The 19948-nt window shown below is 33.9% G+C and overlaps 4 protein-coding genes across 4 annotated transcripts; 3 read left to right on the top strand and 1 right to left on the bottom strand.

Annotated features, from left to right (window-relative positions):
• Positions 1-940: 940 nt before the first annotated feature.
• LOC112751565 (uncharacterized) lies at positions 941-4662 on the top strand. Its single transcript, XM_025800737.3, has 2 exons — positions 941-3776; positions 4086-4662. Exons 1-2 carry the CDS (start codon positions 1118-1120, stop codon positions 4496-4498), a joined length of 3072 nt encoding a protein of 1023 aa, XP_025656522.1. The 5' UTR covers positions 941-1117; the 3' UTR covers positions 4499-4662.
• Positions 4663-6153: 1491 nt separating this feature from the next.
• LOC112751564 (uncharacterized) lies at positions 6154-8772 on the top strand. Its single transcript, XM_025800736.3, has 5 exons — positions 6154-6672; positions 7276-7418; positions 7645-7829; positions 8310-8423; positions 8516-8772. The coding sequence occupies exons 1-5, from the start codon at positions 6409-6411 to the stop codon at positions 8641-8643; spliced, it is 834 nt and encodes a 277-aa protein (XP_025656521.1). The 5' UTR covers positions 6154-6408; the 3' UTR covers positions 8644-8772.
• Positions 8773-10162: 1390 nt separating this feature from the next.
• LOC112751563 (alcohol dehydrogenase-like 6) lies at positions 10163-13088 on the top strand. The gene is made up of 10 exons (XM_025800733.3): positions 10163-10330; positions 10444-10580; positions 10665-10702; positions 10919-11241; positions 11742-11824; positions 11931-12006; positions 12103-12164; positions 12323-12418; positions 12521-12682; positions 12868-13088. Exons 1-10 carry the CDS (start codon positions 10288-10290, stop codon positions 12982-12984), a joined length of 1137 nt encoding a protein of 378 aa, XP_025656518.1. The 5' UTR covers positions 10163-10287; the 3' UTR covers positions 12985-13088.
• A 220-nt stretch (positions 13089-13308) lies between these two features.
• Positions 13309-17747, bottom strand: LOC112751562 (uncharacterized). Its single transcript, XM_025800732.2, has 5 exons — positions 17476-17747; positions 16229-17171; positions 15292-15458; positions 14716-14976; positions 13309-14082 (listed from the first exon to the last, which is right to left on the bottom strand). The coding sequence occupies exons 1-4, from the start codon at positions 17724-17726 to the stop codon at positions 14769-14771; spliced, it is 1569 nt and encodes a 522-aa protein (XP_025656517.1). The 5' UTR covers positions 17727-17747; the 3' UTR covers positions 13309-14082; positions 14716-14768.
• Positions 17748-19948: the final 2201 nt, after the last annotated feature.

The following is a 19948-nucleotide window of genomic DNA, read 5'->3' as shown; positions in this document are numbered from 1 at the left end:
AAAATATTGGTATTGTTGGTAATAACGATAACGAAGGAGGAGGAGGAGGAGGAGGAAACGGAGAAGGAGAATGAGAAGACGAAAATGAAGAAGTTGCGTTATTGAAACGCGCGTGTGATACACACTAGTGTGATAAAAGTGGTTTTTATTGAATTTAAACTAACTTAATTAGATTTAGTTGCCAAAAATATTTAGATATGTAGCTGGACTGTTATCTTTAAATAATTAATTTTTAAAAGTCTAAATAAGTTTTTACTCCTTGTAAAATGCATATTTATTTTCTTGTAATATTTTATGTGGTTTTGGTTTTTAATGTTTTTAACTTTAATTTGTTGGCTTCCTATGATTAATTAACCTGATGTAACAAAATGACACATACATAAACTTTTAATGAAGAAAAATTAAAAATTAAAAATTAATAATAAGGATCAAAATAAAGTATTTTAAATTTTACAAAAGACTAAAGTAAATTTAAAAAGACAAACATACATTTAAATTATGCTAAGATTAATTATCAAACCAAAATCATCAAATACTATATACTTGAAGAAAACCTACTGCTTAAAAGAATTTTTTTACTTTATTTTAAAATAAAAATACCTTCTTAAAGTTATATCCACACACTTTAAAAGTATATAAAAATAATTTTAATAAATACTTAAAAAAAAATTCCCCAATAAAACCCACCCAAACGGTATCTTCATAAATACATTTTTTCAATATATTATTATTATTATTACGGTGACTACGATTTATATAATATTTTAAAAAATATTATTAAAACTAAAATAATACTTTTTAATTATTTAATAATATTTTTAATAAAATATAAAAAATTATAGTTATAATTTTAATAATATTTACATGATCACAATAACTATTATAATGACAGATATACTAAAATTCAATATACATTGACTATAATAATAGGCGTATTCAAATTGATGGTGTATATAATAAATATATAAAAGCCCAATTTTGGAAGCAAAGCAAACGATAAAGTTGTCATCACTCATCAGCATTCAGATCTTCTTCATCTTCTTTCTTCGTTTCTTCCTTGCAAATGTAAGACATATTCAATATTTCACACAAAACCAGGAAAAAAAAAAATTCCAAAATGAAAATCTCAAAACCTTCATTCTACTCTCATACTCTGACTTTGTTCTTCTTCATCATCATGATTATGATGAGTCATGTTGCAAACTCTCAGTCTCATCAGCTCTATGATGAAGAACATGCAGTTCTTATGAAGATAAAACAGTACCTTCAAAACCCACCATTTTTAAGCCACTGGACACAGCAATCATCAACTTCCAATAACAACCACTGTTCTTGGCCTGAAATAAACTGCACCACCAATGGCAATTCTGTCATTTCACTCACTCTCTCCAACTCCAACATCACAAAAGCCATACCAACCTTCATTTGTGAACTCAAGAACCTCACTTTTCTTGACTTCAGCTTCAACTTCATCCCTGGTGAGTTCCCAACATCACTATACAATTGTTCAAAGCTTCAGTACCTTGATCTTTCAATGAACAATTTTGTTGGCAACATTCCTGATGATATGCACAGTTATTTATCTGAATTGAGGTACCTTAATCTTGGTTCTACCAATTTCACTGGTGATATTCCTTCTAGTATTGGAAGGTTAAAGGAACTGAGAGAGCTTAAGCTTCATTATTGTTTATTCAATGGAACAGTTCCTGCTGAGATTGGAAACTTGTCCAATCTTGAGTACTTGGATTTGTCTTACAACACCATGTTCCCAAGTTGGAAATTGCCATCAAACTTTACCAAATTGACCAAATTGAAACTCTTTCATGTGTATGCTACAAACTTGGTTGGTGAAATTCCAGAGAACATTGGAGAAATGGTGGATTTGGAGAATTTGGATATGTCACAGAATGGTTTAACTGGTGGAATTCCCAGTGGCTTGTTCCTGCTGAAGAATCTGACCATATTGTACCTTTTCCAGAACAATCTCTCCGGAGAGATACCTAAAGTTGTTGAAGCATTGAATTTGGTTGATCTTGATCTTGCACAGAATAACCTCACAGGGAAAATTCCAGAAGTTCTTGGAAAGCTTATGAACATTACTTGGTTGAACTTGTCACTTAATAAGTTGTCAGGGGAGATTCCAGAAGCCTTCGGTAGTCTTCCAGCTATGGTGGATTTTCGCATGTTCTCCAACAATTTGTCAGGTACTCTTCCATCCGAATTCGGCCGCTACTCGAGGCTTGAAACCTTTCTGGTTTCATCTAATAGTCTTAGTGGAAATTTACCAGAGAATTTATGTTACAATGGCAGGTTACTTAATTTAACTGTTTATGACAATAATCTTAGTGGTGAGTTGCCAAAATCACTAGGAAATTGTAATAGCCTACTTGATCTGAAAATTTACAACAATAAGTTTTCTGGTAACATTCCTAGTGGTCTTTGGACATCTTTGAATTTGTCAAATTTCATGGTGAGCCATAACAATTTCACTGGTGAGCTTCCTGAGATGCTGTCCTCTAGCATTTCGCGGCTCGAGATAAGTTACAATCAACTTTCTGGTAGAATTCCAGCTACTGTGTCTTCTTGGACTAATGTGGTAGTGTTTGATGCAAGTAAGAACAACTTGAATGGAAGCATTCCACAAGAGCTAACTTCTCTTCCAAAGTTAACTACCCTATTGCTTGATCAGAACCAGCTCACTGGGCCGCTTCCTTCGGACATAATCCATTGGGAGAATCTAGTGACTCTGAATTTGAGACAGAACAAGCTCTCTGGACAAATACCAGATGCACTCGGCCGGTTGCCGGTGCTTAGCCAGCTTGACCTTTCAGAAAATCAATTCACTGGCCAAGTTCCTTCTCAGCTTCCAAGACTCACCAATCTCAATCTTTCTTCCAATCATTTGACAGGAAGAGTTCCGAATGAATTCGAAAATTCTGCCTTTGACACCAGCTTTTTGGACAATCCTGGCCTTTGTTCTGATACTCCGGAACTGAACCTTGCATTGTGTAATTCTACTCCACAAAGATCAGGCAAGGGTTCATCTTGGTCTGTTTCTTTGATTACAAGTCTTGTTGTAGCAGCCTTCTTAATGGCTTTGTTGGCAACTCTCTTGATTATGAGGCTTTACAGAAAAAGAAAGCAAGAATTTGATAACTCATGGAAGCTAATTTCATTTCAAAGGCTGAATTTCACAGAATCAGACATTCTCTCCTCATTAACTGAGCAGAATATTATTGGCAGTGGTGGATATGGTGCAATTTATCGTTGCCCTGTCGATGATTTCGGCTATGTTGCTGTGAAAAAGATTTGGAATGACAGAAAGTTAGATCAGAAGCTCAAGAGCTCGTTTCGCGCTGAAGTTAATGCGCTGAGCAATATTCGCCATACCAACATTGTGAGGTTGTTGTGCTGCATTTCAAATGAGGAATCTATGCTCCTTGTTTACGAGTATATGGAAAATAGTAGCCTAGATAAGTGGCTGCACAAGAAGTATAATAAGGCCTCCAATTTCTCAAGTTCAGCAGTGCATCATGTTTTTCTTGATTGGCCAAAGAGGTTGCAAATAGCAATAGGAGTTGCACAAGGTTTGAGCTACATGCACCATGATTGCTCACAACCTATTGTTCATAGAGATGTGAAAACAAGCAACATTCTCTTGGATGCTCAATTCAATGCAAAAGTTGCAGATTTTGGTCTGGCTAGGATGTTGCTCAAGCCTGGTCAATTGAACACCATGTCAACTGTGATTGGATCATTTGGCTACATTGCTCCTGGTGAGTGAAATCCCAATATTCTAGTTCAGAACCGAAAAAAAAAAGTCTATTTGGAAAAATTGATACATTAAAAGAATAATGTAGTTGAACTTTTGTTTTGGTATTAATTTGTCCAAGAGAACTGATATTTCAAAATAGTAGCACAATCAACGACACAAACACAAGAGAAATGTCTTACTTGAAGAGCAAGTAATCATAATCTGCACTTCTAGTTTGTTATAACAAGTACATTGCTTGGTTAAATTCTATGTGCCTTAGGGCCTAAGTTTCTTAATGTATATATGTGTTTCCTTATGTTTGAAATTGCAGAATATACTCAAACAAGAAGGATCACTGAAAAGATTGATGTGTTTAGCTTTGGTGTTGTTCTGTTGGAGCTAACAACTGGCAAAGAGGCGAATGATGGAGACCAACACTTGTCTCTGGCCGAGTGGGCGTGGCGCCACATTCAGATAGGAAGCAACATAGAAGAGCTTCTAGACAAAGATGTCATGGAACCAAGCTACTTGGATGAAATGTGCACAGTTTTCAAACTTGGGGTGATGTGTACTTCAACATTGGCTTCTACTAGGCCTTCCATGAAGGAGGTGCTGCAAATGTTGCAACTCTGCAGAGATCAATTTGATTATGGAGGAGACAGTAAGTTAGGCCATTATGATGTTGTTCCTCTTCTTAAGGATTCAAAAAGTGAAACAAGGTTGGATGTTGTTGATACTTTATAAATAGAATTTTGATGATATACCTATACACACGATTGGATGTTTATGTAAAAATATAATTTAATTTGTTATAAGTACAATTATAGAAGTGGACTTATAAGGATGTTAGTTTTAGTTACAATTCTAGTTCATACTTCATAAGATAATAGAATGTGAAATTTATCAAATTATAGTTTAGAGTATCTCTAATAGAGTGTTTTTAAAGTATTATTTTTGATATTTTTAAAAAATAAATTGATTTAAAATTGAAATTTGTATTGAAATTAATTGATGAAATGAAATTGATATCATCTTAGAAATATAGTATCATTTTAATGGAGAATTAATAAATTTTTTTACTTGTATAATTATATTGATAAAATAATTAAAAATAATATAAAATTTTAATTAAATTAAGATTAAATATTGAAAGAATAAATTTAACTTTTAATTTTAAATTATTATTTATAATATATAGTTTTATAAATATTTATGTATTATTTTATAAGACTTAGAATAAAATCTAAATTTTATTTCAAAAAAAATAAAATCAAAATTAAATATAGTGATAGAGATATTCTTAGAATTAGGTAGGGTTAGAAATACTCTTAGAATTAGCAATAAACTAAGACTCTAGAAGTGACATATTTGGTGGGTGTGTAGATGAGGTTTGACTTGACTTGTTTAAAGGCCATGGTTTTTGAAAAATGAAAAGTGGATTTTATTGTTGGCAAATTCTATGGTCAATATTGACTGCCGAAATTAATTATGAAATATAGTTGCAAACTTGGAACAAAAAAGAAACAACAAAGCTGATAGATCAAACTTTTGTCCACACTCCACACCATGCTTGTATTCACACTAAGTGTGAATTGACCAAGAATAAACAATGAATATGCTGGGACATTTTTTCCTTCCCCACATTAACTGTCCAAAGTGCCCATCACTTGTTTTTAGCGTGTATCATGAATAATTATCATGCTTGGATTTATTTAATTAAGAGTAGAGTGACAAATAAATTTTTAAATATTTATATTTTAGATAGGTTAAATTTAAAAAAATAATTATAGAAATTAATTTGAGTAATTTTTTAAAAATTTATTTATTATTTTATTTATTATTTTTTATTTATTTATGGCTTTTTTGTTATATAAAAGGGAAAATGAGTTTAGCTATTGCGCATCTTAATACTGTATATTAAGATTATTTATAAAATTTTTAAATTTTTATTTTAATAAATATATTTAAAATTAAACTTTATATATTTTTATAAAAAAATTTTAATTGACAACTATAACACGTGTCTGTTAAATCCCAAAAAAAGAATGATCAAAATACATTTCTGTACATAGTTTTTCATTCCGGCAATAGTTTGGAACTTTGGATAGATGCATTAAAGTTTAGGTGAATGCTATGGTGCTTTTTTTATTGTGCGTAACTTATTAAAAAAGATAAATAGATAATATTTAATAAATTTTAAATATTTTATTTTTTACTTTTAAAAGTAAGTTAGGCAATTTAGGCATCATAATAAAATGCATCATAGAATTCACCTAAATTTTATTTTTCAAAAATACATCCTTATCTTTTTTTTTTTGGGACACAGATCCTCTAGAAAATACATCCTCTGGAAAATACATCCTTATCCTATATATATTATTTTTCTTTTTGGATATTATACAATTATTATTTTGACTTGGTCTAGAGTCTAGACTCTAGAAATGTGTCAATTTGCCATTGTTCCTTCTCCTTGGATCCAATAGGCTTTTTAAATATATTTTGTACATCTAACTGGGTTTTATTTTTTATACAAATTAAAAAAGGCCTTTTCTCAATGACCCAAAACTAAAACAAAAAAAAAAGGAAAAAAGTGGAGCACTGGAAACTGCAAAGTGGAAACAAATGCAGTGCGTGCAAAGCGCAAACAAATTACAATGGCCAGCAATGAAGCAGCAGAAGTAAAAGAAGAAGAAGAAGAAAGAGAGGATGCAACAATGGCGAAGTTGGGTTCCTATGGTGGCGAAGTGAGGTTGGTGGTTGATGGAGAGGAATCAGCTGCAGAAGAGATCATGCTTTTATGGGGAATCCAACAACCAACCCTTTCCAAACCCAACTCCTTTGTTTCTCAGTCTTCATTGAAACTCTCCATCGACTCTTGTGGACACTCTCTCTCCATTCTTCAGTCTCCTTCTTCATTGGTACCCCTAATCATCTCTCTCGGTGTTCTTCCTGTAATTTATTTTATTTGGTGAAAAATCTTTGATTTTTATGTGGTAATGAGTTCTAACTTGATGACCCTTTTGTATTTTTGGCTCAAATTTGATGACCCTTTTGGTATGATGCTCTGTTAGTGATAATTGGCGGTTAAAGTTTGAAGCTTGTGATGCTGATAATTTATTGTGGATTGTGATGTTCATTCATTGATAATTTAGTTGTAAGCTCTGGTTCTGTCTTCGTGCATAATCCCCGCTTCTATGCTATGATTATGATGTGATTTACTGATAGTTTGATTTAGTAGCCAATCAATATTGAGATGTTAGTATGTTACTGTGTACCAGGTTGGAATATCAGTTTTTAGATTGATCAGGAAATAAGATTAAATAGCATGAGTTTAATTTGTGGATTGCTTCATATTTCATGGTTTGAGATTCAGTGTGTATAAACTTGGAGCCTCGTTAAACAGCTTTCATCTTTTCAAGCTACTGATTAAAATTTATATAGTTCGTGAAATTGATGTACCATGAATTGTTTATTGTTGAATTAAGCTCACAGTTATACCTATTTAAACTTTTGATTTTAAGGGCACGCCTGGAGTAACTGGATCAGTGATGTGGGACAGTGGAGTTGTATTGGGGAAGTTTCTAGAGCATTCTGTTGATTCCGGGGTGCTTGTTCTTCAGGGCAAGAAGATTGTTGAATTGGGATCTGGTTGTGGGTTGGTCGGGTAATTACGTTCTTACTATCAATTTGTTGGTGCCGAATTGATATAGTTTGCCATTTATTTTCTTTTAAATTAGCTTGTAACCTGTTTGACGAAGATTTATGAACTACAAAAGTAGAACTATGATCTCTTGTGTTGACTCTTGTTTAGAAACCAGTGAAGTATCAATTTTTCGGATTGTTCTTACTCAGTTTATAATAGTGCACTGTTCTTATTTTGTATTCCTTAGTTGCATTGCAGCTCTTTTGGGTGGTGAAGTCATTCTTACTGATCTGCCCGATAGGCTGAGGCTACTTAGAAAGAACATTGAAACCAACATGAAACAATTTTGTCTACGCGGATCTGTGACAGCAACCGAACTCATATGGGGAGATGATGCTGACCCAGAACTTGTTAAGCCCATGCCTGATTATGGTAATAAAGATTCAACTATTGGCACTAGAAAACTTGTAGGGATGTAGCAGTCAGTTTATGTTGCCGCATGATCTCCATCATTTCTCCTTCTTATAGTATCCCTTATTGTTCAACATCTGTGTTCTGTGTCTCATGCGATACTTAAAATTTTTGTTGGTAAAAATACCGTCATCGATCACTACTCACATTTATTTACAAATATAACTGTTTTGTGGTATTATTATCATGTAATAATTTCTTTACAACTTATGCCTCCATGGTCTTATGAATATAGGCAATTGTTACCAAATTCATAATACAAATATAATTTTGCCTAATGCTAGGGATTTATGGCTTTTGACATGATTAAGAAAGATCCATTTTGGTATATTAGGGCACTGGAGAATATAAAGATAAAGAGTGCCATAAGATGTTTCAAGATTTTGAGTTAATATACCAATCGATTATCAACTCAATACTTATTTGATGTCTTCTTTTCAGTGCTTGGATCCGATGTTGTTTACAGTGAGGGGGCCGTCGAGGATCTGCTAGAGACGCTAGGGCAGCTCTGCGGGCCTAATACAACTATCTTCTTGGCTGGCGAACTTCGAAATGGTGAAGGATTTGTTCCTTTTAACTTCATTTTTGGACCCTAATCCTCACAAGTATTATGAGTTCTGAGATCTTTTTTTCTTTGCTGGTTTCAGATGCCATTCTTGAGTACTTCCTAGAAGCTGCAATGAACAATTTCAGAATTGGTCGCGTCGATCAAAATCTGTGGCATCCTGATTATCGCAGCAACCGAGTGGTTCTTTATGTTCTTGTGAAGAAATGAAAGTTTCAGAATTAATGAAACTATGTTACTTACTTACTTTATAGTTTATACTCTACTAGAGTGTGACCCTCCTATGCTAGAATTCATTGTAAAAGATATTCTCCTTCCATATATATTTTTTTGATATCATGCTCATTTTTTGAGAAGCCTAACAATTTTGTTTTGACAGATAAAAGTGGACTATGATCTGTGAACCATTTTCAGTGAATTCATTCACAACCAGTGTTAAGAAGACACAATATTGTAATGCTTGATGGAACAACTAAAACTCCAATTCTTGCTTGGCTATCATCAAAGGATAATCTGTGAATCCAAAATATTTAATATGGAACAAAGGCTACTTAAATTCTAACATGTAAATTGTAATACAAAGTAAAGTTCAGTGTTGATCAAAGAACTCCTAAAGCTAGATACATACTTACTTTCTAATTATCTATCAATAGAAATTCAAAATTAAAAGTTAGTCACAAAGATAGAGAACATCTGTCAAAGTAGTTGAATTATGAGTAAATTTTATTCGACTATTTTAGTAAAGATTTTTTGGTACTTCTTTATAAATTAAATGTATTAGAAAAAACAAAATTTTCCAACTTCATAATCTTTTAAGCTTTAACTAATGTCATTAGGACATTTATCTATCTATCTGTTTTATTTTATCTATATAAAAATTGATACACAAATTTTACCACAATTAAAAATTGACATCTCATCTATTATTATATTATCACATAAGTTTTTTCTTTAAAATATAATTTTTATAAATTTTTTAATTTAACTTTTTATTTATCTCTCTTCATTTAATAGCCTCCATTAACATTATCTTCTAATTGATATTAATATAAATTAAATCAATAACCTCTATTAATATTATCTTCTAATTAATGAATTTAATATTATTATTACATTATTTTCTAAAAAAAATTAATCCTATTATTTCTTTGTCAATAATTCTGCTTATTAAAATATTTTTTCATATATTTTATATAGGTCCAATAACCTATATATTATTTTTTAATAGATTTTTGAATTTTAAAATAAAATTATAAGTTGAAAAGTCAATTGATATTCAACCATGTTAAGAAGAATTGTGACAAAAAGACTTGAATTTATTTTAATTTTTTATAATTTTATTTTCTTTAACTTATATAAATGATTTGTAGAATTTTATTCGATGATAAAAAATATTTTTAATGAAGTAAAAATATAACTTCGTTTAAGTGTTAAATTGTTAATATATTATTTTTGTATTTATATGTTAAGAAAAAAAAATGATTTTCTTTTTAATATTTTATCAAAAATTTTACTTAACCAAATATATATATACTAGATTGTCAGAATTAATTTTTATTTACTATATCATTGTATTAAATTATAGAATTTATTATGATATAATTTTTTATTTTAAAAGTTATATAAATTATTTAGAACTAATTATAAAACTAAACATTCTTCTATTATCATTTTAGTTATATAAAAGCTTACATGCAAAAATTTTATAGTATTAACTATTAAATTGGGTCTAAATTAAATCCTAATAATAATAATAATAATAAAAATATGTCCAGAGCTTACCAACCTTCTCTTTTGATCTGACCAGAGCTGACTTCTTCTTCTTCTTCATCTTCTTCTTCTTCAATCTGCAGCATGTCATCATCATCACCAAACCCTCAAGTGATAACCTGCAAAGGTAAAATTCATCTACCATTCTTCTTTTTTTTTTTTTTTTTTCCCATATTAACATGAATAATAATTGAGTGTTGATATGATAATGTTTGTGTTGGATACTATATTGTGGAACAGCTGCAGTGGCATGGGGAGCAGGAGAGCCATTGGTGATGGAGGAAGTTCAAGTCAGCCCTCCAAATTCAATGGAGATTCGTATTAAAGTTGTCTCCACCTCTCTCTGTCGCAGCGACCTTGCAGCCTGGGAATCTCATGTATGTAACATTCACTTTTTTCATGAATCTAAGAAAAGCTTCTACATTTGGTTCAACATTAATGCAAGATTCTTGTTTTTGCAGGCTATATTTCCTCGCATATTTGGTCATGAAGCATCAGGGTAATCTATAACTAACTACCCTTTACGGATTGATGCATTGAAGTCAAAAATTGATTCTTGGGTTTGGTTATTTTTCTTTGGATATCATAAAAATCTTTCCTTTTTTATGATGGTAGATATCTAACATTATGGATATAACTTTAGGAACTAATAAGTTAGTGCAATAGGTGTTGCTTGCTAGGTAGATATTGAATTTCTAATAGTTTTGCTTTGCAGGATTGTTGAAAGTGTGGGGGAAGGTGTGACTGAATTCAAGGAGGGGGACCATGTGCTAACAGTCTTCATCGGAGAATGCAAGGCGTGCAGGCCGTGCACGTCCGGTAAAAGCAACATTTGTCAAGTTTTGGGATTGGAGAGAAAAGGTTTGATGCATAGTGATCAGAAGACACGCTTCTCTGTCAAAGGGAAGCCTGTATATCATTATTGTGCTGTTTCAAGTTTCAGTGAGTATACGGTAGTCCATTCCGGATGTGCAGTGAAAGTTAGCCCACATGTACCTCTTGAGAAAGTGTGCCTTCTGAGCTGTGGAGTTGCTGCAGGTAAATGTTTCAATTGAATCTTTTGTTATAGGAAAGAAAGGGGTAATGGCCAGTATAGATAAAATTTTTCCTATTTCTTAACTTAGAAGTTGAGCTAATTGGAACTCATTAATGATCCAACACTTAGAACAAGATTTTTGGTATTGTTGAGGCACTATTCAATCATAAAAAGAGCCAAAGTAATTCCTGAATGATATATGTAAGCAACTTGCATATACTGCGAATATTTAAAATCAGATGCGAAAGCTAGTAGAGTTGAGAGATTGAAACTGATAGAGTTGCAGGTTTAATAGCATTGAAGAAACTTTTAGCTTAAGTGGCATTGGATGAATTGGTAGGCCATAACAGAAATGTTGAACTTATTTTCCTTCTCTTTGTTCTACTAGTCAGGGCCATAATACCCAATAATGCAATCTCTCAGAGTAGAGTATCATAAATTCATAACTCTTAATTCCATTGATAAATTCTTGGTTTCTGATTGATTATGTCACTCATGGAAGGTCTAGGCGCAGCATGGAATGTTGCTAATGTGACAAAAGGATCAACTGTGGTGATATTTGGTCTCGGAACTGTTGGCCTTTCTGTAAGTGCAGGGAACAACTCTGTCTGTCTTAACTTTTCAGTTCTCAATTGATTACTAATTATCATTTCCAAACTACAAGATAATTTATCAATTCTCCTTTAATTAGGTTGCACAAGGTGCAAAACTAAGGGGAGCATCTCGAATAATTGGCGTGGATAACAATCCACAGAAGTGTGAAAAAGGTGCCAAAATCAGTCCTGAAATCGATTTGAATATTGTTTTCTCACCTAGCACAATCCTTGGTTCATTATTTGTTATTGTGTTTGTTGTTGCCGCAGCAAAAGCTTTTGGATTTACAGAAGTTGTTGACCCGAGTTCCTACCAAGAACCTATTGCTCAGGTTGTTGTTTATCTCATCAGAAAATATCCAATTTAACCTTTCAGATAATATATATACACGGTCATATATTATATCAAATAGCTGCTGCTAGGTTAAGACTTACATGTCTGTGAAACAAGTTTATTTGTAACAATCGTTTATATGTTGAAAATTTTCAGGTTATTAAGCGCATTACTGATGGTGGAGCAGATTTTTCTTTCGAATGTGTAGGCGACACTGACATGATAACCACTGCATTGCAGTCCTGTTGTGATGTAATACTCATTGTAGCCAAAACTCTCCTTGTGAAATTTAAAGGCTTTTTATTTAATAGACTTGAATTTCATTCTGTATTTTTTTCCCCTTTTTTCTCCTAGGGATGGGGTTTGACAGTAACACTTGGTGTGCCAAAGGTGAAGCCTGAGATGTCAGCTCACTATGGACTATTCTTAATGGGAAGAACACTCAAGGGATCTCTATTTGGAGGATGGAAACCTAAATCAGATCTTCCTTTATTAGTAGAGAAGTATGTGAACAAGGTAATAGCAAGAGTACCCTGATTATTTTGTTTGATCATTGCTTTGTCTATGTTTATTTTCATGTGGAACATGCAGGTCTTCACTTCAAGGCCTCACTCTCATAACTTTTAAGTTCCAAACTCCAACCTACTTTAAATTTGATATTTCAGCAAGAAATATGTACTAATATGATGTTTAATATGCAGGAAATTCAAATTGATGACTACATAACACACAATTTGCCATTTGATGACATTAACAATGCTTTTGATCTCATGAAGGAAGGAAAGTGTCTGCGTTGTGTTATTCATATGCCAAGATAATTCCTGTGGATTTCTATTAGTATTTTCTTTCAAGGAAAACAGTCCAAAATCCAAATCATTGTAGAAGGAACTAATATAACTATATAAGAGCTATTCTCTTTTAATTTTTTTTTTTCAAATTGAATTGCAATTCTTTAAAAAGATAATTTCTAAAATACCCTTTGGAATATGAAATATTTTATCTTTCCTCCAAGGAATATAGAAACTTCATCTGGCGGTTATAAAAAGTTACATGTCAATCTTTTAGCATGGCATAACTTGGTACTAAGCATTAGCACCAAAAGGATGTAAAATGGCAGCAACTCATTGCACAATAAAAATTAGGGAGACTGAACTATAACTATATGTATTTCAACCAAAAAGTATATAGGTTGTTTCCTTTAAAAAGAACGCTAACGGTATTTTCACAAGTCAGAGTCAGATAAGGAAGCTCAACATAGAGCAGCAACATTACATTATTTTCATCCATTGTTCAACTGAACTGAGCTAAAGGTTGTAATAATGTAATCACAAAAAGATGAAACTACAGAAACACCCTTTTTGATATTTATGATAGATAATCAAAGATAGGATCTCCAGTGTAGAGGTGGAAGCACCTTGATTCCATGACCACCAACAGCTCCCCTGGTAGTTCCCAAGGGGCACGGCATGAGTTCATATCATCCTCCATTACGAAAAATCTATGCCAATACACTTAAAGAGGTTGCTTTTGCAAGTGCACTTTCCCCTTGTTGAATCCATTACCTAATCTTCAGTCAAATCTTCCCAACTTCTGAACTGACAGCACAGGATAAGTAATCTTAGACTAACTTTTCACATGACAACGCAGAGTTTGTTGTGAAGTCCAAAGCACACAACCCAGATACAAATATTTACAGTGAGAAAGGACCAAGATTGATACAAAAACACTGGACTATGTGAAAGGTCTATGCCACAGTTTTTCCAAGATCATCAGAACAATACAGTGGTTAATGTGCCCTTCACTGGACAAGTACAGTCTGCAAGCACCTTGAAGATCCCACTGCTGGTTACAACAGCAGACAGGAGACATTCCATTGAAGTCCCCCCACAATAGACATCAAGCTTGAGAGGTTGGAACTGAGGAAAGAAAGCATTGGTTGAATTTTTATCAGTGGTAATGAAAAATTCCTTTTCAGTTGGCATTATGCTCTGAATATTATCCTATAGTTGCAAAATTTCATGTTGTTTCCAAGATTTAGACTTCTCTGAACAATAAACAGCTTTATTATTACCAAACTAATAATGATAAAAATAAATAGCTATATTAACAGTTCTTTAAAAAATTGGTTGTGTTTTTAATTATTATTTATTTTTACATTTACAGATAAGCTATTCTTTCTGTGTAATACTCATTTAAGGAAAGTGTAAAACTATGTATAGATAGCGGTAAGCTAAAAATTTAGTTTACAAATTAAAGTGTAGTTATAGTTACTTGAGCTCAAGTATCTCTACGCGACACTTCAGCTAAGCCTAGGTTTTTATTATCTCAATGCTTATGTATTTGTTATAAACATCTTGCAAGCAGATGCCAATTACGAAGTCTCATCATTCTACATTGAACCAATTGAAATTGAAAAGTACCCTTCACCAAAAATTGGTTTCAAAAGAACAATTTGATAATGGAATGGCATAGATTTAGAGAAAGGATAATTTCATAAGTTTCTTTCCTCTTGCCCATTTTATGTGTCATTGACAAGATAACACTGTTACCTGGTTTTCTATGTGAGAATGAATGCCTCAAGACTTGTCAAGAATGCATGAAACTAGTCACCAGTTAAGGCCCTTGGTCTGTGCTCAATAGTATAAAGTGACATCCCTGTTTGTGAAACTGCTCTGACAAATGCCATATTTGCAGTTAAAGTGGGAGCATGCCAATGATCACCAGTGCCAAAGACAATTTTGTTTTTCAATGCCAGCTTCCTTGTGGTTGGGAGGCTCATCATGCGTTCTGAAGGTGTATCAGGAACAACCCTGTGGTGATCCTCCAGTTTGTTATTGCAAATATTATTTTAAGGATTATCAATTTAAAAAATAAAATAAAAAGATAATCAATAAATAAACTTTCAAGGGTGAACTTCGCAACAAATAAAAGGTTAGGAAAAAAGTCCCTTAAAAGTGCAACTGCATAAGTATGGTCAAACACGCCTAATAATTTCGTAAAACAGATGATGTATCCATGATCAGAAAACTAATACATACTAAAAACAATAATTTTCCATTGCAATTTTTTTCTTTTCCAAATATTAAACTGGGTGAGATGAAGATACTATAGCTCATTAAACTGACCTGACGCAATTTATTAGCTTCTCAGCTCTGAGTTTCTCATTGGGGCCTCCACACATCAATACCAACTCCTTAAATTCCGTATTAACACTCTGACAAATTATTCCTGTTTTCCCATATAAGATTTTACCAAATTGTACATGGATTGGACTTTCAAGTTCGGACATTACCTGGGAACAAAATTGGGCAATGATTTAGCCAATTCACTTGATGCCGATAAAAGCCAGAATAGTTTATGAAGCTATATAAAATGCACATGTTTAACACCATGAACTATTCCACTGTATAACCTTTCTTTAGAGAACTACCCATTAGAAGAAAAAAATGAATAAAAAGTTAGCCAATACAATGAATTTAATGAAATATGTAAAAGTACGGGATGATATACTTAGTTAAGCCAAAGAGGAATTAACAAAGGCCTTACAACATTTCAAGGCAGCAATATCGAAAATAACACAACTGGCGAATAAGTTAATTCAGGGGTACATCTAAACTCCCTCAAAAATAAATAGGGATAGGATCTTAAAAGTAGGACACAGTTACCTGGGATTTAGATAATGCAAACAAAATGTCAACATGAAAATAATATCAAGGAACAAGTAACGCTCCAATGCTAAAATAAGAATCAAAATATTACTGTAACTTCAAAACTAGACCATTGAAGCCTTCAGAATACAAAATTTTTGGAATTTAAATGATTCTGTTTCATAACAAAATAAAGGTTGCTCATCACATATTTCATCAAGTTCACATTCAATAAGAAAAACAATAAAGCCATTTTACAAATAAGTGGAGTCAACTGCAAGGATCAAATGAGCATAGAAACAAGCATGCAAAAAGTAAGAACATGAAAATCCCATTGCCCCAATAACTTATACACATATACTGTCAACAATAATTAGATAACAAGAAGCATGTAGCAGAAATCTCAATAACTCACTTGGCCAAGCACAAAGTCATAGTTTCCCTTGAACCGTTGTCTCAGTTCAAATTCTGGAGTGGCCAACAGTTTCTTTGTACCACCATTACTAATCCCCGATACAAAAGCTATTAGAGCTGTTGTATCAAAATTTACTAGATTACCTTCACATGAAAGGTTTTCAGGTTCAGTCGATTCAGAATTTCTTCTGTTAAAGGAGTTTTGTTTCATTCCCATAACAATTGAACAGAATGTATCCCCTAAGTTTGTATCAGCATTCTCTTTTGAAGGTTTTGATCGAATTTCAGCTTTCCGTACTGAAAGCCCTAGTTTTTTGGCATTCTCTTCTAAAAGGTGCACCTGAGTTTCAGCTTTTGCTACTGAAAGCTCAAGTTGAGAAGAGTCAGCACCTGAACCATGGCCATTATAACTTGTATTTGAAGCAACTTCTTTGTCAACAGCAGGGTCGATTTCAAGGACACATGCATCTTTATATGATCTTGCAATAACATTTATCCAGTCACCTTCCGTTTCTTCCAATGCAACAGAACTGAAAACCGAAAACTGCAAGCCAATTTCAGATGCCGCAAAATTATCCCGAAGTTTCTTGCGAACATGGTTGTCAAGCCCATTGGCAAAGAAAAGAATAACCGAAGAAGGTCTTAAAGATAAGGTCGACCGGGCAGCAGCAAGGACTTGTTCAACGCGAAATTTTAATCCTTTACTTCTATGACATCTGTTCCAAGAAATGTACTTTGGATTTCTATCAGATACTATAATCCAAACTGGCTTCCTATTGAGGGTACACACTATATCAACATGAATGTCTTTCAGAGAGGAACAACAATGCTCATTACTTCTAGCTGAAGGTACGAGTGGGATCGATTTGCAAACTCGAGAAACTCCGGTTATAAAAGGCTGCTGAAGAATATATACAACTGCCTCAAGGTGCCCAATGTTGACACTGTTGTCACATACAAACACTCAGAAAATTATGAAGCAATCAAGCATACAACAACAGTTACTTACTCTCATCAAGACCACTTATACCAAAAAAATGAAAACATGATCCAAACACTTTTTAAGTTATCAAAACCTCGATAATTCTTCACCCTATGTTCCCACATCCACACAAAGTAAACTGTTATGTACTGAAAAGAAGAAAAAACAATTTTTTTTTTCTAATTAATTGTAGTATGAACATAACGTTGAGGATCCAGGTGAATATTGACCAGTGAAAATCAAACCATGAATGAATCAAATATTACCTGAGGGGTGTGGAAGAGGAAGAGGGACGAGAGAGGAAAGAGAGCTCGGCACGTGCGGATTTGAGGAGTGTTCGCCTGCATGAATCGGTGATGTTGGTGGAGCCACGTGGCAGGTGCTGAATAGCGACGATGACGGAGCTGCACCTCTGCTTCGCCGCTTCCACCTGCGCAACCCTCTTCTGCTCCTCCATTTTGGTTTTTCGAGCTTCTTCGTCAATGGAGACAGTACAGACTACAGAACCGCACCGCATTGTAAATAAAACAGAGTCAAATATAATTTAGAGAAGAGTATTTATCCATTTTAGTCCTCAAAGAATTTTGGAGCAGACACTTTAGTCTCTAACTAAAATTAATTACTCAATTGGTCTTTAACAATTAGAGTATTTATTCATTTTGGTCCTCAAAGAATTTCGGACTAGATACTTTAGTCCTCAACTAAAATTAATTACTCGATTGGTCTCTAACAATTAACTCTGTCAGTCACTTAGGTCCTTTGCTCTATTAACTCTAACGGAGGACAAAATAGTCCCAAAAAACTCTAACAGGGGACAAAATAGTCCCTGACCTCCTTTGTTCGGAAAGGACACTGTTCTCCCCCAATTTTCATCATATCTCGCATAACACTAACAATCTAACATTGTAACTTCAAGTCACACAATACACACTCTACAACTTCAATGTTCACAAGAAGAAAAATTCTTAACTTGTTTTCAACCAATTCATACTCAGAAAACTAACGACTTTGTCTCTCAAGTACTTGTCGTCTTCGATGGATCCTATGAATGATTTGTTAAGACCCGTCGTCGTCTCCGCCATCTCCCTCCTCCTCTGCCTATCATCTCCATGACCACATTGTCCACTACTCTTATGGCTTTTTTCAGCTTCTTCTTCGAACTAATGTTCAGTAATTGCTTCGGTTTTCATATGAGCGGCAACGACGACATTGCTCGTTGTACTGATAAATTGGATGCGAGGTCAAAACTGTTTGCCAACTTAGACTTCGAGAAAGAAGGAACGAAGCACTCGGGGTCCATTCTAAATGAGAATTTGCATATGATGTCAAAAGAGAATCTTCTCATGATGTTCTAATGTCCAATAATCTATATGCTGGTGAGTAGAGAAAGGCGTGCCCTTGGGGTATTTGTGAAACTTGGTCTTGAGGATGTGGTAGACGTTGTCGGAGTTGGAGGTGATGCTGTTATCGAGGACATGGAGGTGGATGCTTCTGGTGGGTCGCGGAGGAGGTGGGTGTACCAGCCACAGAGATTTAGGAAGTGTGTGGTCCATAACATGTTGAGGTAGGTGCGACACGCGTGGTAGTTACACCATGACTTGATCTTGGAGGTGAAGAGGAGGAAGAAAAAGATGGGAAAAAAGACTATGAAGGTAAAGAAGGAGAGTATGAATATTAGGATTATGCGAGATATAATGAAAATTGGGAAAGAACAATGTCATTTTCGAATAAAGGAGTCAAGGATCATTTTGTCCCTGTTAGAGTTGTCAAGGACCATTTTGTTTTCCGTTAGAGTTGACGGAACTAAGGACCTAAGTGACTGACGTAATTAATTTTTAGAGTATTAACCCATTTTGGACCCCAAAGAATTTTGAACTAGACACTTTAGTCTTCAACTAAAATTAATTACTCGATTGGTCTCTCACAATTAACTCCGTCAGTCACTTATGTCCTTTGTTCTATTAACTCTAACGGAGGACAAAATAGTCCCTGACAACTCTAATAGAGGACAAAATAGTCTCTGACCTCCTTTGGTCAGAAAGGACATTGTTCTCTCCCAATTTCTATCATATCTCCCATAACACTAACAGTCTAATACTGTAACTTCAAGCTAGACAATGCACACTCTGCAACTTCAATGTTCATAAGAAGAAAAATCATCAAGTTGTTCTCAACCAATTCATACTCAAGAAACTAATGACTATGTCTCTCAAGTACTTGTCATCTTCGATGGATCCCTGAATCTAGATAGCAAGTTTGATTTGTTAAGACCCGTCGTCGTCGTCGCATCTCCCTCCTCTTCTGTCCTATTATCACCATCATCACATTGTCCACCACTCCAATCGCTTCCTTCAACTTCTCCGAATCAATGTTCAGTAATCGCTTCAGTTTCTATGAGCGGCAACGGCAACATTGCTCGTTGTACTGATAGTTTGGATGCGAGATCGAAACTGTCTGCCAACTTGGACTCCGGAAAAGAAGGAATGAAGCACTCGGGGTCCATTTCAAATGAGAATTTGCATATGATGTAGAAGAATAATCTTCTCATGATGTTCTAATGTCCAACAATCTATATTTTTTACCAGAGAGTGGAGAAAAGCGTGCCCTTGAGGTAGTTGTGGAACTTGGTCTTGAGGATGTGGCAGAATTAAAGGTGATGTTACCGAAAACGTGGAAGTGGATGCTTCTAGTGGGTGAAGTGCGGAAGAGGTGGGTATACCAGTCACAGAAATTTAGGAA

Source organism: Arachis hypogaea, chromosome 15, assembly GCF_003086295.3.
Source record: "Arachis hypogaea cultivar Tifrunner chromosome 15, arahy.Tifrunner.gnm2.J5K5, whole genome shotgun sequence".
Classification (NCBI taxonomy): Eukaryota; Viridiplantae; Streptophyta; class Magnoliopsida; order Fabales; family Fabaceae; genus Arachis; species Arachis hypogaea.
This window is presented reverse-complemented; position numbering and strand designations above follow the sequence as displayed.

Excerpts from the sequence above, each read along its gene's own strand:
- LOC112751565 (XM_025800737.3), top strand. The coding sequence starts at position 1,118 with ATGAAAATCTCAAAACCTTCATTCTACTCTCATACTCTGACTTTGTTC. Across the intron at positions 3,777-4,085 it reads ATTTGGCTACATTGCTCCTG|AATATACTCAAACAAGAAGG; the intron begins GTGAGTGAAATC and ends TTGAAATTGCAG.
- LOC112751564 (XM_025800736.3), top strand. The coding sequence starts at position 6,409 with ATGGCCAGCAATGAAGCAGCAGAAGTAAAAGAAGAAGAAGAAGAAAGA. Across the intron at positions 6,673-7,275 it reads TTCAGTCTCCTTCTTCATTG|GGCACGCCTGGAGTAACTGG; the intron begins GTACCCCTAATC and ends TTTGATTTTAAG. Across the intron at positions 8,424-8,515 it reads GGCTGGCGAACTTCGAAATG|ATGCCATTCTTGAGTACTTC; the intron begins GTGAAGGATTTG and ends TGCTGGTTTCAG.
- LOC112751563 (XM_025800733.3), top strand. The coding sequence starts at position 10,288 with ATGTCATCATCATCACCAAACCCTCAAGTGATAACCTGCAAAG. Across the intron at positions 10,331-10,443 it reads TCAAGTGATAACCTGCAAAG|CTGCAGTGGCATGGGGAGCA; the intron begins GTAAAATTCATC and ends ATTGTGGAACAG. Across the intron at positions 12,007-12,102 it reads TCCACAGAAGTGTGAAAAAG|CAAAAGCTTTTGGATTTACA; the intron begins GTGCCAAAATCA and ends TTGTTGCCGCAG.
- LOC112751562 (XM_025800732.2), bottom strand. The coding sequence starts at position 17,726 with ATGCGGTGCGGTTCTGTAGTCTGTACTGTCTCCATTGACGAAGAAGCT. Across the intron at positions 15,459-16,228 it reads ATGACTTTGTGCTTGGCCAA|GTAATGTCCGAACTTGAAAG; the intron begins GTGAGTTATTGA and ends TTTTGTTCCCAG. Across the intron at positions 14,977-15,291 it reads AAGCTAATAAATTGCGTCAG|GGTTGTTCCTGATACACCTT; the intron begins GTCAGTTTAATG and ends GGATCACCACAG.